General features: G+C 48.6%; 1 protein-coding gene across 3 annotated transcripts in view; it reads left to right on the plus strand.

Moving 5' to 3' along the window:
- The window catches only part of Insr (insulin receptor), a 126,987-nt gene that overhangs the window by 102,580 nt on the left and 6,918 nt on the right, over positions 1 to 17,489 (plus strand). For 2 of the 3 annotated variants that reach the window (XR_001200937.3, XM_003468370.5), the window contains exons 12-20: positions 382 to 521; positions 5,210 to 5,369; positions 8,975 to 9,077; positions 10,716 to 10,783; positions 12,038 to 12,282; positions 13,412 to 13,522; positions 13,610 to 13,769; positions 15,216 to 15,345; positions 15,690 to 15,824. Coding sequence is in view for 2 of the 3 variants with exons in the window: in XM_003468370.5 (XP_003468418.1) it covers positions 382 to 521; positions 5,210 to 5,369; positions 8,975 to 9,077; positions 10,716 to 10,783; positions 12,038 to 12,282; positions 13,412 to 13,522; positions 13,610 to 13,769; positions 15,216 to 15,345; positions 15,690 to 15,824 (1,252 nt within the window). In the remaining variant the exon portion in view is untranslated. The remainder of the gene's footprint in view (positions 1 to 381; positions 522 to 5,209; positions 5,370 to 8,974; positions 9,078 to 10,715; positions 10,784 to 12,037; positions 12,283 to 13,411; positions 13,523 to 13,609; positions 13,770 to 15,215; positions 15,346 to 15,689; positions 15,825 to 17,489) is intronic. The other variant, XM_005003065.4, reaches the window with a different exon arrangement.

Below are 17,489 nucleotides of genomic sequence, written 5' to 3' on the forward strand. Positions count from 1 at the left end.
TCCTGATTTAAGCATGAAATGCCGAGATGGTGAACCATGTCTGCAAATCCCAAGCAAAACCCTATTTTCATGTGCGCTTTTCTCCTACGTGGTTAAAAATAAGCCTTGCATAAGCTGAAAAGAATTATAGGTGTACTATAGACCGACGGGGCTCATTCGAGGTCTACAGGAGGATGTGTGTAGGTTCTGTGCAAACACAGCATCACTGGATGACAGAGACTTGCACCTCTGTAGATCTTTTCTTCCCAAGCTTCCTGTCTGTCCATCTCCCAGAAAACAATGGGCTGTGGAAACTTACAAAGCAGCCGAGGGTCCCTCAGGTGTTGGGGGCGGATGTGGGATTTGATGCGAGAGTTATACCCCTGACTGCTGCCTTTACAGCCAAGGCGGATGACATCGTCGGCCCTGTGGCCCACGAAATCTTTGACAACAATGTTGTTCACTTGATGTGGCAAGAACCGAAGGAGCCCAACGGCCTGATCGTGCTGTACGAAGTGAGCTATCGGCGCTACGGGGAAGAGGTAAGCACCCCGACTCTCAGTCACGAGCCTTCGAAGTTGTCCTTGTGATCGCCTTCATCTGCTTTGGTCCTGGGCCCCAAACCTCCCTCCTTGAAAGCTTTCAGGGAGATGGATCACAAACACTGCCCCACAAACTCTTCTTTCCTAAATTGTTCATCTTGCTTTTCCTTCTGGATACCAGGAATGGAATGCAGGACCTTGTGCCTGCCGGGCAGGCGCTATGCCACTGAGCTGTGCCCACATTGCTCTGTGTCTGTACCCTCCAGCCTGAGTGATGGCAACCCGGGTTTCCATCTCTTTTGAGCAGACCACAGACTCAGTTCATCTTACAGATGTATTTGGTTACCTTTATGGGGAATTTGTGACCAGAATCTTGGCAAGAATTAAACTCATGAACCAAGGCACCACTGTATTTGCCACAGGGACTCGGGATTCGTTTATGCTGCTTGCATCTTAGTGCTGTTTGCAGTGAGCCCAGCAGTGCAGGCTGGTCTATGTTTGCAGTGGAGCCAGAACTCATCTCCTTGAGGGATGTACTCTGAGTCCAGACCCTGAGTGAGGCCTGGAATAGCAGCTCCTAGCAACCCTACGTATATTGTGTGTGATTTTCCCCCTACATACATACCTGTGATGAAGTTTAACATGTACTTTAAGCATAGCAAGAGGTTAAAAACTATGATTAATAATAAAATAGAACAATTATATAGTGCAAGGTATTTAAAGCCATTGCACTGTTTATTTTCGAAATCTTCCATTTAATATTTTGGGTGACTGTTGTGTATTTTATTGAATGGTAAAGAATTCGCTCTACCGCTGGGTAGAAGGTATGTGTTTTTCTTTTTTTTCTTTTTTGGCCAGCAGCATACACTCCTGCCTCCAGCTGTCAGAGTCTGTGGAGCTCCTCACTCCTGAATCATTGTGTTGCAATCATTTATCCCCGTCTGTTTCCCCTGCCTCTCAGTTGGGTGCCCTGTCCCCAGGGACCCCCTTCTCCTGGGACAGAACATCAGTCGTGTGTGTGAGTGTGTGTGTGTGTGTGTTTCTGTGTGTGCTCACATCCTGTGTACCACTGAAGGTTTGCATCTCTTCCTTCTGTTTGCATGAACTTTTTATGCAACTGACCTCTTCTTCACCTTCGAACAGGTTTCGGTTCCCGCTGTGCTTCATGTTTTTAATTTTTACTTTGTGCTCTCTAGAGAGCACACTTTGTCCTCTTCTGGAGCTTTCCACCGAGCTCCCTCACTCTCCAGCCTGCAGGCTGTCCAGGGTGCAGGACCCGTCAGAGAGCCGCTCTCTTTGATTTCTGTATTTGCTTGTTTGTTACTTCCCGCCTGGTGACTCACTCGACTTGGAAGAAACTTTGGACCCGAGCTCCCCGCCCCCACCCCGCTGAGGCTGTCAGGCTGATTTGTTTTCTTGCGATTATTGTCACAAGATAAGCACAGGAGTTTTTACATATCTTTTTCTGCCCCGCCCTCCTCCTGCCCTCCTCCCCCTAAACTTTTCCAGCCCAGTTCTCTGCACGCACTGTTAGCTTTGGAGCTGTTTTGGAAAGTTTTCTAAGTTTTGGTCTAATGTTCTCGGGTCCGCCTGACTGGCTGCCCAGCGAGCCTCCTGCCTCTCTTCCTGAGTTCCCAGTTGACCTGAGTGACACGCTTCTTGTGGGCTGTGCGCCCCACTTTATTGATCTGCCATTCTGACAGGGATCCAGGCGGATCCCAGTTCTGTTTATGGTGATGAAAAAAAGTCCAAAGGCAACACCTCGGGCAGGAAAGAGCTTTTGCTTTGTCCTTTGACGGTAAACCTTGGATCTGTGTGGTTTGGATGAGGCCGGGACACTGGGAGATGTGGAAAGGCGGAAGGGACTCAGCCCCTGAGGGTTCCCTTATTCCTGCTGGTCTCTGGCTTTGCAAGAGGCCTGGCTAAAATGTCCTGCATGGGCTGGTTCTCAAGGAGAGGTTTGCAAGCCAGGCAGGTCTGAGTTCAAGTGCTGCCCAGCTGTGGGATCTTAGAGAAATCATCAAATATACTGAGCCAAGAGTCACCTGGTGGGCGACTCTGTCCTGTGGGCTACAAATTGTTCCCTTTGGCTCCTTTCTTTCTCTCCCCCACCACCCTTCCTTCCTTCCTTCCTTCCATCCTTCCATCCTTCCATCCATCCTTTCTTCCTTCCTTCCTTCCTTCCTTCCTTCCTTCCTTCCTTCTCTCTCTCTCTCTCTCTCTCTCTCTCTCTCTCTGTCTCTCTCTCTCTCTCTCTCTCTGTCCCTCCCTCCTTCCTTCCTCTCTCCTCTTTCAGAGTACTGAGGATTGAACTGAGCTATATCCCCAGCTCCTCATTTTATTCTTTGAGACAGCATCTTACTAAGTTACCAAGGCTGGGCTTCAATTTGAGATCTTCCTCAGTCTCCCGGAGTGCGGGGATCACAGGCATGCACTACCACACCCACAGGCCTGCCTGTTTTCTGACAGCTGGTGAGATTCCGATCTCTTTTATATTTAAAAAGAAAAATAAGAAGAGCTGCCAAGATAGAGTTAGACAGGGAGAAAAAGTTCTGGGTATCTATTGCGCTGAATGATGATGATAGTTAATAATACATATTTGAAAATTGCTAAAAGCAGAGGTTTTAGGAGTTGGGTATGGTAGTACAATGTTGTAATCCCAACTTTTGGGAGGCTGAGGCAGGAGGGTCTACATGAGTTTGGGACCAGCCTGGTGAGACCCTGTTTCAAAAAACCAACCCCCTTCCAAGAGTAGCTTGTAGGTAGGGAGTAGGGAGAGAGGGGGAACTTTGATATTAAGCACTGTATTAGTTTGATAGATGGCTAAGTTCTGGTGTTCTATAGCATAGTTTAGCACAATTTACTGCGTGGTTTAATAGAGAACTAGAGAAGAGGGGCCGCAAGGTTCCTACCAGGGGGAAATGATCCATGTGGAAGGCGATGAAATGCCGGCTGCTTCAGCTTGGCTGTTACACATCGTATCCACGCAAGGGGGTTACCACCTTGGGCTCATAAATGTGCACAGCTGTTACATGTCAAACAAAAATACTTGAAAATTAAGCTAGAAAAGAATACATTCCAGGGCTGAGGATACAGGGCAGCGCCTGCCGGGCAAGTGTGGGGTCCTGAGATCGATTCCCGGTACCCCCCAAATACATTCTGAATGTCCCCCCTGCAAAGAAGTGACAAGGACGAGAGATGCCGCCCGTGTCCCTTTACCTGCGGTCATCACTGTGCAGAGCATGTGTGCGTCACAGTGTCCCGTGCTGCCTGTAGGCACGTGCTGCTGTGCTTCATCTGCTCAAAGTGAAATCTAAGCATTTAAAAACAATGTTCCATGACACTGCACAGAGTTGAGATTTTTTGTGTCCGTGGAGTATTCTTGGCACCCAGTCATGCCTGTTGTTTATGGAGGTTACAGATTGGACTTTGGCTATTTTTTAAAATGTATTTTTATTGGAATGTGTTTACTGCCAGTTACAGTCACATTGGGGAGCTGGTCCATATTCATATTGCATCTCAAACACTTCCTTTTCCTTTCCTTCCCTCCGCATCCCACGTCCCCTTCCCATTTCTACAAAGCCTGCTTTCTTGTTTCCAGTCATCTCTTTTATTTTTCTCTTCATTATTTATACTTTGGGTTTCACATATAAGAGAAACTTTGCAACATTTAAGTTTCTGTGTCTGATTTATTTCACATAACATTTTAGCCTCAAGGTACATCCATTTCTCCACAAATGACTCAAGTTTATCCTTCCTTATGGCTGAGTAGTACTCCATTGTGTATGTAGAACACATTATCTTTATCCATTCATTGACAGCATACAGGTCATTCCCAAAATTTAGCTATTGTGCTGCTACAAACATGGGTGCGCATGGATCCCTGTGACAAGATGTCTTTATTGTTTCTGGAAGCTATCTAGGCGAGGAAAGCTGGATCAAGGTGTGTCTTAGTTACTTTTTACTTGTTGCTGAGACAAAATACCTCAAGCCCAAGCTGGGAAAGGAAAGGTTTATTTCTTACAGTTTTTGGAGGTTTCAATCCACACTCAGTTGGCTCCAAGGCAGACCGGCATGGCTGGGCTGCAGTTGATGGTGGCTGCAAGCAGCCAGCAGGAACCAGCAAAGAGCAAGACACACCTTCTTCCTGCCATTGCTTCACATCCTGGCTCCACCCCTATGTGGGTGGAGCACTGACACCATCAATCCAAGCACTAGACATCACAAATGCACAATGCAAACTCATGAGGCCTGGGGGCCACAGATATAAACCTTGACAAGGTGGATTTCCTATTTTTAACTATTTGAGGTATCTCCATAGCGACCTGGCCGTCTACGAGGCAGGAGGTGTGGAAGTATTTACCACTGGGCCATGGGCAGCTATCTTGGCCAACACCCATCCCTGGCCCTGGTTTGCTCACCTATAAAATGAGGGCCACCAAAGCTGGGTACGGGTTCACTGTAAGATGGGACAGGTGACAGAGGCTTGGCTTCCGGCCTGGGGAAGTCTGTCGCTTGACTGTAGCTCGGTGACTTTGAGGTGCCCTGTGTTTCAGAGCCTGTGGGTGTCAGCCTGACCGGGTCACACTCCCTCCATGATGTCTCTGTCCCGGGTCCTGCCTGTTGCCACTGCCGCGTGGCACCAACACCTCCGGGTGTGCAGAGCTGAGCTCCTCTCTCCCCCACAGGAGATGCATCTGTGCGTGTCCCGCAAGCACTATGCCCTGGAGCGCGGCTGCAGGCTGCGAGGGCTGCAGCCCGGTAACTACAGCGTGCGCATCCGCGCCACCTCCCTGGCGGGAAACGGCTCCTGGACCGAGCCCACCTACTTCTACGTGACGAATTATTGTAAGTCTCCACAGCGGTTGCAAGGGGTTGCATCTGCGCTGGGCGCTGGGGGCCTGGTGGGACATTTGAGCCTGGACCCCGGGGAGCTGTGCGTGCTAGCCGGGCCTGGATTCCTGGGTCCCTGTGTGGCCTCGTGTGCAGTAGACAGGGTGTCTGACCTCCCGGGGATGCTGCACTTACTTTCTCCCCCGGGTCCGGGCTTGCTGTTGTCTCGGCCTCTGTGCTCTCAGACTGACCAAACCACAGTTCATGAGAGTTAGGGAAAAACCTCACACCTTTGCGGTTGTGCTGGGACTGCTCAGGAGTGTCCCCTAGGCGGTCCACGTGGGACCCTTCCCATAGCATCTCCATTGCCTTCTCCTCTTAAGTTCCCTGGGGGTGGGGTGAGTCACAATGTAAAGCAGCTGCAGGCAGGTTCTGTGTAAATGCTACGCCTTTACAGACCAGGACTGGGACATGTTTGGATCTGGTTGTCCGAGGGGTCCTAAAGCCACCAGGGCATAACTATATTTGAGGGAAATCACAGGACTCGTTTCAGGGTGGAGAGAGGTTTCAGTGATAGGATGTCAAGGGGCCGTTACGGGCACCTCTGATGGATATGTTGATGCCTGTTCCCGGTATCTCCATTTTTGTTTCATTCATTCATTCATTCATTCATTCATTCATTCACAGGACCTTTGCACTGAGCCACACCCCCAGCCCTTTATGTTAACTTTGAGATGAACTGTCGATAAATTGCTAAATTGCCCAGGCTGGGCTCTAATTTGTAATCTTTCTGCCTCAGATCTCAGAGCTCTGGGATTACAAGTGTGTACCAGCACTCCTGGGCCCACCTTTGTTAACAGAAGGACCATACCTTCTAAGGATCGGGGCAGAGCATACCTGCTCTATCTTGAGTGCAGCAAGCACCTGGAGCGGGAAGGTACCCCGTAGGGAGAGGTAGGGAGCAGGAGCTGGTTAGGGAACGCTTGCCTCCTGGAGGTGGCAGCCTCCTGGTCCAGACCTTGAAGAACGTTTGCATGGAGGCGTCAGAGGGATGTATGTTAAGCTCTTCACAGAGTAGGAACCCCGACATTCAAATGAGCAGTGACGTGAGGGAAGCTGGTAGGCCAGGAGGAGGAAGGGTCCTAAGTTGGGGTGAGGGGGAACTTCGGCTTCCTGGCTGCATTTTCCACTTCTATGCATGAAGAGAGGGCGGAAGCAGGAAGAAATTCTTGCTGGCCTGGTCTGGTTGGGGCCAGCACGGGGATGAATGCTCTGATACCAGCTGAGCACAGTGCACAAACCTAGTGCTCTCTACCGGGTGTTACCACCGAGCCCACCAGCTTGAGGGTGTGGTGACCACCAGCAAACCCGCCCTCGCTTCAGCCATTGAATTTGGGGTTCTCCAGCACGCCCTGCACTTCTGATGAACTGCTTACAAATTTGGGGTTTCTCATGACCTCTGGGAGTTGATAGTTGACTAGAATGACAAGATGCTATGATCCTAAAGGCAATTTTATGAAGGCCACTAGGTTAGCTGGGCATGGTGGTGGCCACCTGGAATCCCAGCACGCTGGGAGGCTGAGGCAGGAGAATCAGAAGTTCAAGCCCAGCCTGGGTAACTTAGTCTTGAAATAAAACATATTTTTAAAAGTAAGCTGGAGCTATAACTTTGCACAAAGGCTCAAGGTTCAAAACCTAGTACTTGGAAAAACAAAACCAACCCTCCCAAAAAACAAAACCCAGAGATGAAGACTCTGATCCTGGGAGAGTCCCCAATAATGCATTGCCACCAGGTCGACAGCACACTGAATTGGGGTCCATCCCGTGGCAGTGTGTTCTCCAACTGCATCTCCTCTGAGCTTTGGGGTACAGCACTTTTCTTGGGGTGGCCTAGGGTGGGGTGCGATTGATCCAGCTATCGTCCAGGGGACCGTACTCAATCTCCAGCTCCTCTCCTGTCTCTGGGAGTCAGGGAAGCTTGAAGTCTCCACCCCTCAGCCCCCCTCCTACACAAGGTCACCCCTTAGCACCCATGCAGGAGCGACCTAAGGGGCCCGTAAATAACAGACATCTCCCTTCTTTGAGCAATTCCAAGGGGCTGGCATCTCTCCCTGAGGATCCAGGGCCAAGTCCTTCACTGTGTGGAGAGGAGGCAAGTGTGTGGCAGAGCTCACTGGAGCTGCTCAGCAGGGTGGAGGAGGGATATAGGCATGTGGCCGACCAGACAGTCCCTGTTTCATGTGTGTCACTGGATCACCAAGCATTTACGTGCCATTTAGGGGGCTTCGGGGGCGGGGCAGGAGGAGGCAGTTTCTCTGTGCATCCAGGAGAGGAGCAGGGGGAGAGGCTTCTCAGGACACCGCCCCCTGCAGGCCAGGAGCAGCGTTAGTGAGAACTTGGGCTAGGACCTTGCTCCCCAACAAGCCTCCCTCCCTGATCTGGTAAGAGGAGCTTGTCTTACCTTTCCCTTCTTGGTGTGTGGAACAGCTGAGTAATGTCTGTGGTGAGCACTTGCAATGGTACCTGGTGTTAGTAAGTGTTCAGCGCATTGCTGTGTTGTTGTTATTACTGTTTTACTGTGGATTGGGGACTGAACCCAGAGCCTTTGCACTGAGAGCTACACCCCAGCCCTTTTTTGCTGTTTTTTTTTTTTTTTTTTTTTTTTTTTTTTTTTTTTTGAGTCTGGGTCTTGATGAGGCTGGTCTTGAATTTGTGACCCTCCTGTCCCAGCCTCTCAGAATGCACAGATGACAGGGACAGGGGGCCATGCCCGACAGCATACTGCTGTTCTGAGGAACGCAAAGGATGAGGTTCCTTCTGCAGTGTTCTAGAACTTGTTTTCTCCCTCGGCTCTGGGAAGTCTTAAGTGGACGAGCGTGGTCATAGTGATACACAACTGGACTTTGTGAATTTGAAAAAAATACTAAGACTCCAGATGATCTTTCTCCTGCTAGTTTTAAAGGGTCTCTGTGGGGGAGAGGGGATGCATTTTCCTTTATTTAACCTGGTATTTTCTTGGTAGCCAGGTGTGTTAGTCAGCTTTGCGTTACTGTATCTATACCTGAGGCAGTTCTTTTATAAAGAGGAGAGGTTTCGTGTGACTCAATATTAAAGGTTCCACCATGGGATGGTGTAGGTGTGTGTTGAGGGTGCTGAGCGCAGTGGAGGGGAGATAGAGGCCAAGCAGCTGCTCCCCTCATGGCCAGGAATCAGAAGAGAGTGAGAGAGGGAAGAGACCAGGCTCCCAGTGCGCCTTCAAGGGCCCAACTCAAAGCCTCAGAGACATCCCGCAGGCTCCTGCACTGCCCAATAACATGGCCCTGGGGACCAGGCCTTTAACTCAGGCCCTGAGGAACGTTCACTGTCTAACCTGGTGGCACAGGCCTTTCATCCCAGCACTCTGCGGGGCGGAGACAGGAGGAGCACAGGTATGAGCCCACACTGAACAACTCAGTAACTTAACAAGACTGCTTCCCAAAGTAAAAAATAAAAAGGCCTGGGGATGTAGCTCAGTGCAGAGGCCCAGAGTTCAACCCCCAAGACCGAAACAAAGGAATGAGTGTAAAATTTGACGTGGATGCATTTGGATGTGAAACGTGTATTTTCTTGTTCTATTTCAGCAGATGTCTCATCAAATATTGCAAAGATGATCATCGGCCCCCTCATCTTCGTCTTTCTCTTCAGTGTTGTGATCGGGAGTATTTATCTATTCCTGAGAAAGCGGTGAGTATGTGGCAGGCCACTCATCAATGGCTGTCCATTATGTACGCCTCAATATAGGTGGGGTAGAGCTGAGGTTATTGTAGATTTTACTGAACCTGTAACATACAAGAATTCCGACGTAGTGTGGGTGAATCAGGATGAAGCCCCATTGTAGTTGAGGAGTAACAGACCCCCTCATTTATTCCAGACACCCCTCATTTAATGACCGGGTTATGTTCCTACACCTAGGTCATTAAGTGAATCAGTTGCTAAATGAGGAATTGTGCTTAGTATCTACAAGATTCAAACAAAGTCATGGTCAAAGGATACTCCAGCTTGGTGACTCAAGCTTTTGTTTGCATAACTCTTACATGGCCCGGCTGGTGAGGGACAGTTGTTAAATGTTTAGAAAACTGGCAAGCTAGGTGTTAAATACAGGCATCATTAAAAATGAAAGGACCCATCCCCGAGGGAGGTTGGGGCAGGAGGGTAGCAAGTTACATGCAGTTCTGTGATGGAACACAGGGCAGAAAACTACAGGAATGTTCAGTGCAGTCAGTAAAAATGACAGCACTGGATTAACAAAACGTGCAGAAGAAGACACTGAAACTATAAACAAGATGTACAGAAGAGTACAAATAATTAGAAAGTGGTGAGCTGAATTCTGTTTGTTTAATTAACTTGCTCTTAGTATAATTTATTTACATACTTTTTATTTTAAAACAACAATAAAACAGAACAATAAAACAAAACAGTGGTATGACAGTAGGAAACCACAAGTTACTGTAGTGCATATTGTTACTGTTAATCTCTAAATAGTTGCAAAACCAATCCAACAATGCAAGCATTAGGCTGTTTCTTTACTTCAGTTATTATGATATCAGCCTGTGCTTCCTCAAATCAGCTGGTTGCTTATGGAGGGTGGAGTGGGGTGTTTCCTCCCTCCCAGTCCAGACACTGGCTGGCTTATGGGGGTGTGGGTAGGGCTGTAGGGGAGGTGGCCTCCTTCCTTCCTGGTTCTCCCTGGCTAGCAGGGCCGCTGCTGGCACATGGTGGTGGTAGGGGGCTGTGTAGTTTCCTTCCTGGTTTTCCCCTTAGTATAGTTTATTTAATTGTGAGCCACCCTCTATATTTTTTGGGGGGGGGGGGACGGGGAGAAGGTAGTACTGGGGATTGAGCCCAGGACTTCTCTTCTACTGAGCTACACTCCCAGCCCTTTTTGTCTTGAGACAGAATCTTGCTAAGTTGCCCAGGTAGGACTTAAACTTGCTACCCTCCTACTTCAACCTCCCTTGGGGATGGGTGGTTTCATTTTTAATGATGGTTGCATTTAACAACTAGTTCGCCTACTTCCTAAACATTTAACAGTTGTTTCTCACCAGCAGGGAAGAGCTGGCTCTGGGATGATACTGAATGTGTAGCAATCTGGTGTCACACAGACAACCATGCATTCCAGGAAGAGCCAGCCAGGGAGGGGCGGGCATTCCCAGGCTGATGGGCAGCTCTAGGATTATATGAAAGGCTCGCTCTTGGCCTTGGAGCCTCAGTCTGGACGGACCACAGAATAAATACTCCGTTCCTGATTTGCACTGTGGCCAATCCCAAGACCTACAGAGTGCCATGAGAATCTCAAGCCGTCCATCTCCATTTCTCCTGCAGACAGCCAGACGGACCGATGGGACCGCTATATGCTTCCTCAAACCCAGAGTACCTCAGTGCCAGCGACGGTGAGTACCATTCCATGACATCATCGAGGGAGGGTTGGCTGATGCCCAGGGGTGGGAAAAGCCTCCTTGTCATTTGAGCCTGTCCACCTGTCCCTACTGCAGGAACCAATAAGATAAACTGGCAGAGTCCTACTGTCTGGTGCCCATCTGGAGAGGCTGACATAGCTGCTCTGGGTTCCTAGGGCTGGATGGAGAGGTTGAGATCCTAGGAGACTAGCCTTGGGAGAGTAGAGCTGGAGAGAGGGCCAGGAGTCAGAGCCAGAAAGCCAGGTCCAGACTTGCCCTCCACAATGGGAGGTGGGAGCTGGATGCTGAAAAGGGAGCTCAGAGAAGCAAGGGGCAATGGTGGCTACTGGGCTGGGGGCCACATGCTGAGGCTGACGGCAGGCGAACACAGGCCATGCTGGTACTAGGCTCATGTGGTACAGATGCTGATGGCTGGCACATGGGATGGACACTGTCTTGTCCTTGACTGTTCCGAAGGGCAGGGAATGCCCTGTAGAGAGAAGGCACAGCTGTTTCTGAAGAGGTGATGGCGTGTATTGCATAAATTTTTGCAAAACAGAATTTGATTTCTGAGGCCAATGGGGAGCTGACCTGGGATGGCCTCACTCTCATGTCTGGGGCCTAGTGGGATGGGTTGCTCTGAGTGTTGGTCTCATGCAGGGTCACAGAGCCTCTCCCGTTCTGTGTGGCTTGCTTGGGTGCCATTCCGAGGTGTGCCCTGGAGGTTCCTCGCAGCAAGTGAGGGCCAGCTTCAGGTCACAGGCAGGCACACACGTGTCTGCTTGGGTTGGGTGTGTGGATTCCCATTAACTAAAGCAAGTATCACAAGGCCACATCCATATGTAAAGGATGGGGACATAGAGTCTACACCTTCTTGGGGAGGGTTGCCAAGTTCTGGGGCCGTCTTGTTTTCTGACTGGATACAGGCCGTCCTCCATCTTCTCTGCCCTTTATAGCTCCAATGGGAGGGGGCACCACTCAGTAGCAGGGGTCTGAAATCACATAGGGGTGAGATGCAGAGCTGGCTGGGCACATTTCAGGCCAGGATCTTGGACTGGGGACTGTGCCTTTCCTAGTCTCTGCCACCTTCTCCAGTGCCCCAGTCTCATGTGCCCCCTGTCCAGCCAAGGTCCTGGATCGCAGAATGAATGGACATTGTGGGGAACTCAGGCCAAGGCTCTGTCTGGGAGGTGGCTGGGAACCCCCAAGGGATTGGTGAGAACTGCCGTGTAGATAAGTGAGAAGTAGTGTTCCCGTGTTCTGTGTATGTGCCGGACGAGTGGGAGGTGCCTCGAGAGAAGATCACCCTCCTGCGAGAGCTGGGGCAGGGCTCCTTCGGCATGGTGTATGAGGGGAATGCCAAGGACATCATCAAGGGGGAGGCAGAGACTCGTGTGGCGGTGAAGACGGTCAATGAGGCGGCCAGTCTCCGGGAGAGGATCGAGTTCCTCAACGAGGCTTCAGTCATGAAGGGCTTCACCTGTCACCACGTGGTGAGTCTGGGATGGAGTAAGGGCTTCCTTTCATGTCCCTTCCCTCCCTGAACTTCTCCCTACCACACAGAGCTGCCAAGGACACTGGGTTCAAGTTCCTGTCCACTCCCCACCTGGTCAAACCCCTCCCAAAGAGTTTGGGGGAATTCCTTCCGGTCTCCATCCCACCCTCTCCCACCTCACCTAAAACCAAACTCTGTCACTCTTTCATCACTTTCCAGAACTTTCTTACTGCTTTCTTGAATCATCTCTTGGCTTCTAGAATCTTCTATGGGCTTCCAGAATTTTTCAACACTCTCCAAAATTTTCCATTGCTTTCCAAGAATTCTCCTTTGCTTTCTGGAATCTTCTCAACCTATTTCTTGGCTCCTTTGTAACCCTTAACTCCGTGGAGATTTGCCCCTTTCTCCCTGCCCTCCTCCTTGCCTCTCCTTGAAGCAGACACATATCTACCATTCCTTTCTGATCCCACCGTGGCCCCTTGGTTTCTCTTTGGGTCCCCTGTCCTTTCTTTCTTACCATACACATTTATGAGAACATTCTTACTATGCTCATAATGCAGCAGAGGGTGTATCCTCATGAAGCCCCAGGACAGCAGGTGGTAGAGACAGATTCCAAACCCAGGGTGCTCATTATGTGCTAGGAGATGCTATAGCAAAATACAGAAAGGGCAGGGCATGGTGGCACACACCTGTAATCTTAGCATTCAGGAAGCCGAGGTAGAAGGATCATGAGTTCAAGGCTGCCTGGACCACAGAGTGAGACCCTGTCTCACAAAAGGCAAGCAACAGTAGAAAGAAGGAGTGGTTGGGGTGTTTGTGAGGAAAGACTTATCACATGTGAAGACCTGAGCTCTGTGGTCCTGGGAGTCGGGCAGAGGAAACAGTTAATACAGGAACAGCTAAGGATGTAGGTATGGGACTCAGGACAACTCAAGGGTGGGATTTTTTGGAATGCCACTGGATGTGACAGGTCTGTCCCCGACCTGCCTGAGACCAGGGCTGACCACTCTCCATCCAACACACACTGGGCTATGCATGTGTGTGTGTTGGGAACCAGGCAGAGACCACAGTGAGCTGAAATCGCTCCACAGACTCTCATCCGAGAGGACCCTGTGCTTGTTCTGCAGGTCCGCCTCCTGGGGGTGGTGTCCAAGGGCCAGCCAACACTGGTGGTGATGGAGTTGATGGCCCATGGAGACCTGAAGAGCTACCTCCGTTCCCTGCGGCCAGAGTCTGAGGTGAGCTGCTTCGAGGTCCCTGGCCAGGCACCCGCACCCCTACTGCAGGTACCGTGTTGCTCAATGTCACCCCTTGTCTGACTTTAGAATAACCCTGGCCGCCCTCCCCCTACACTGCAAGAGATGATTCAGATGGCGGCGGAGATTGCTGATGGGATGGCATACCTGAACGCCAAGAAGTTTGTACACCGGGACCTGGCAGCTCGAAACTGCATGGTCGCCCACGATTTTACCGTCAAAATCGGAGGTTCGTCTCAGGAAACTTTCTTTCTCCTTTGCAGTGTCTGATCCCAACCAGTTTTGATAGCAAAATCTCTTTTGGTAGAGTCAAGGGGCAGGATTAGGGCTTGGGGCTCCAAGTTTCCAGCTGTAATTCAATTGCATCTGTTGGTGAGCTCACCTACCTTTTCACACTTATAGAAAACACGTGTGTTCTTGTAAGTGCCAGTCACCAGTCAGTGCTGAAGATGCAGATGGGATATAAATCACCATGATTTTCTGCCCTCATGAAGCATACAGTCTGTCTGAATCCTCAGGCACCAAATGGTCCAACTGGTTGTGGCCATTAATATTTAAAAGAATCTAAATTAAAGTAAACTTGAGTGCAGGTCCAGCCCTAGCCACAGTTTGGCATTCCATGGTCTCCTGAGACTATTGGCCGCCATATTGGATAGTGCAAATATAGGTGATGCCATGACCACAGGAAGTTGTGCCAGGCTGGGCTGTTTCAGATAAAGGGAGAAGGGGTTCACATTTATACAAACAAGATAAGGAAGGCTGGGTACACAGGGATGAAGAAAATAAAAAGTACCACGTTTGAGGGAAGGAAATGGCCCTCTTTGCATGAAGGCTTTGTGTCAGCCCTGACTGGAAGTAAGTGGAGCAACTCGAGGAGGAGTAGCAGCCAATGCAAAGGCCAGGAGGATGGAAGGATGGTGATGGGGTGTGAATAAAATGAAGGAGAGGCGACCAGAGCAGCTTGAGATGTGAGGTATAGCTGAGAGGCAGGAGCCAGACTCTTAGGGACCCCTGCCAGTCACCGGAAGTCATCTGGCTCTCATCCCGCAAAGCCAGTGGGAAGCAGGAGGGAACTTCCTGCTATTCATGACCCGGAAAGACATCCTTCTACATTAACGGTGGGAGTCAGGAAGGGAGATGGGCCTGTGTATGATCCCAAGTGATATTCTCCTACACTACCAGTGGGGGCGGGAAGGGCTGTGATCCTATCTGTAGAGATTGTCCTGGGTGGGGGCTGTCATCAAGTAGGAAGGGGTGGCTTGGTATCTGTCTTGGATGAGGGATGTGAGGAAAGAGCGTGACCAGAGGTCAGCTGGCTGGACAGTGGGGTGGACAGCAGGGCTTTCTTCAGTGAGAAACAGAAAGTCCAAAGTTCAGTTTGGGGTGTCTGTGAGGGTACAGATGGGAAGAATACATAACTCAGAATGAGATTCCAAGTGTGGGCTGGAAGTTCACTACTTTATCGCTTGGTGCCTCTTTTTGCCCCCCTTTTAAATGCTGACCTAGATTCTATCTACACTTCCCCGTGAATCCCCTCCCTGGATCTGGCTGTCACCCAGTGAACACACCCCAAGAGGCAGATGAGCCTCTCTGAGGGCTCCGCAAGGGGTAGAGCAGTCCAAAGGCAGATCTCAGGGCCAAAGCTGAAGGCTGAGCAGGTGTGAACTGTTTTTAGACTTTGGAATGACGAGAGACATCTACGAAACGGATTACTATCGGAAGGGAGGCAAAGGCCTGCTCCCCGTACGGTGGATGGCACCAGAGTCCCTGAAGGACGGGGTCTTCACTGCTTCTTCCGACATGTGGTGAGTTGTACGTGGGTTGGTGGACATACGTGCTGGGTTTCAGGGCTGGCTGATCAGCAAGAGCCAGTAAGGGAAGCCCGTCTCCTCTTGCAGGAGGAATTTTGTCTGAGGACCTTTGCAAGGTCATCCTTATGTTCTGATCGTCAGTGATCTCACAGGAATTTATGAATTGCGATTGCAATGTGAATCATCTTATTTACTGGCCAACCAGGTTCTAGTTAACCAATAAAGAGGATGTGTGTCTATTTATGTGTGTGCATGTGTGCGACAGTGTAGGGAACTGTGTATATTTGTTTGTGTATGTGTTTTACTGGTGCCTTTGTTAACTGCTCTGTCATTGGCAGGTCCTTTGGTGTGGTTCTTTGGGAAATCACCAGCCTGGCAGAACAGCCTTACCAAGGCCTGTCCAATGAGCAGGTGTTGAAATTTGTCATGGATGGAGGGTACCTGGACCAGCCCGACAACTGCCCTGAGAGAGTGTAAGTATAGAAAGGCATGTCATGTAAAAGGTGTTCCTAAGAAAGTCATTGGCCTTTGCACGTAGCTTCTGTTTGCATATTGTACGTTCACATGCATGGCTGTGCTCACAAGCTTTATGCCTTCTGTGTGTTTGTTGGAATAGGGAATCCTTACTATATTCTTGGGTTAGTGTATCACTGTTACACGCAGTTTGTGTTTATATGTTGCATTTTGCACTCCCACTTCTGCCTGCCTATGTGCAGTCTGGGCCAGCATATTATATCTTCACAATGTGCTGTTTGCATAGCGTACCTACATGCATGCATGTGTGCTCCTGATATGTATTAAGTGCATTTGTATTTTTATTTTGTATTGTATTTTATTATGGCTGCATGTGTGCTTCTATTCACATGCCATAATTTTGCTTGCACACTTAGCTTAGCATATCCTGCGTCCTATATGTGTGCATATCATATTTTTATACGTGTGCTTGCTTTTGTGTATCGTATGTCTTCTACATTCATGCATGTGTGTCCATATATTACATGTATGCTTTTCTTGCATGTCACATCTTTGCAGGGTTCTACAAGACAGAGATCTGTATTTAGATGTTATTTTTCTTTGTGCACTTAAAAGTTTGCATTATGTTTCCCTTATAAATATTTTTGTTTTAAATTTTTGTTAGAGAAACAAATGGTCAACACGTGCACATACCACTAAACATTAGGAAAATTGTTTACTTTTGTTAATAGTCCAATAAATGTAAAGAAAATAGTAAAACTTGTAAAATTAGGGGAAAAAAAGAAAGAAAGTGGGGAAAGATAATAAATGATGAAAAGGAAAAAAGAAAAAAGAGTTTTAATACACAGTGTAGAAATAGTGTTTTTAGAAGCCAGGCATGGTGGTACATGTCTATAGATTCAGCACTCCAGAAGCTGAGGCTGGAGGATTGTCTTCAGTTCAACGTGAGCCTGGGCTCCGTAGTGAGTTCACTGCCAGCCAGAACTACATAGTGAACATTGTTTTGTTCAAAAAACAAACAAAACTAACAAAAAAAGAAAGGATGGTGTTGGATTACCATTGTTATCACTTAATTGTACTATTTATGCAGAGCAATGTTATTTGAAGTTGTAAGATAGGAAAGGAAAATGAATTCAGTATTCAATAGTATGAGACTTCTAAAGAACCTTGATAATGTTAATATGACATAACAATTGAAATTTCAAAAGTGCTTATAAAAATATGTTATAACCCAGTGAAGAATCTCACATTAATATATCAAGTGGCAAAATGAGGTATCTATTCCACTTCCAAATGTGTCAGGAAGAAAAGACTGGATTACAGTTGAATGAATTGGGAGTGAGTTATATTTTCTATATACAGTACTTTGGGGGGTTGTTTTAAGCTTTCTACACTGAATGCTTATTACGTAGAAATTCCTTTGTCATTCTTTGTCAAGTTTTTGTGCTTCTGAAAATTCATGGAGGAAGGTTATTTTAATGCTTCTTCCCCCAAAGAATAAGACATCAATTTAGAAAACTTCCATGACAAAATGTATGAAGCAGAATTATTTGGATTTACTAAGCAAAATATTTCTCAGGATTGTCTCTTGAAGAACCTTGCCTAACTATGCCAATTTGAGTTGGGTGTGGTTCCAGAAACGGGAAAATTAAATAAAGTCTGGG

This window comes from Cavia porcellus, unplaced genomic scaffold (assembly GCF_034190915.1).
Source record: "Cavia porcellus strain 051 isolate PalLab524CR breed Dunkin Hartley unplaced genomic scaffold, mCavPor4.1 scaffold_17, whole genome shotgun sequence".
In the NCBI taxonomy this organism is placed as follows: Eukaryota; Metazoa; Chordata; class Mammalia; order Rodentia; family Caviidae; genus Cavia; species Cavia porcellus.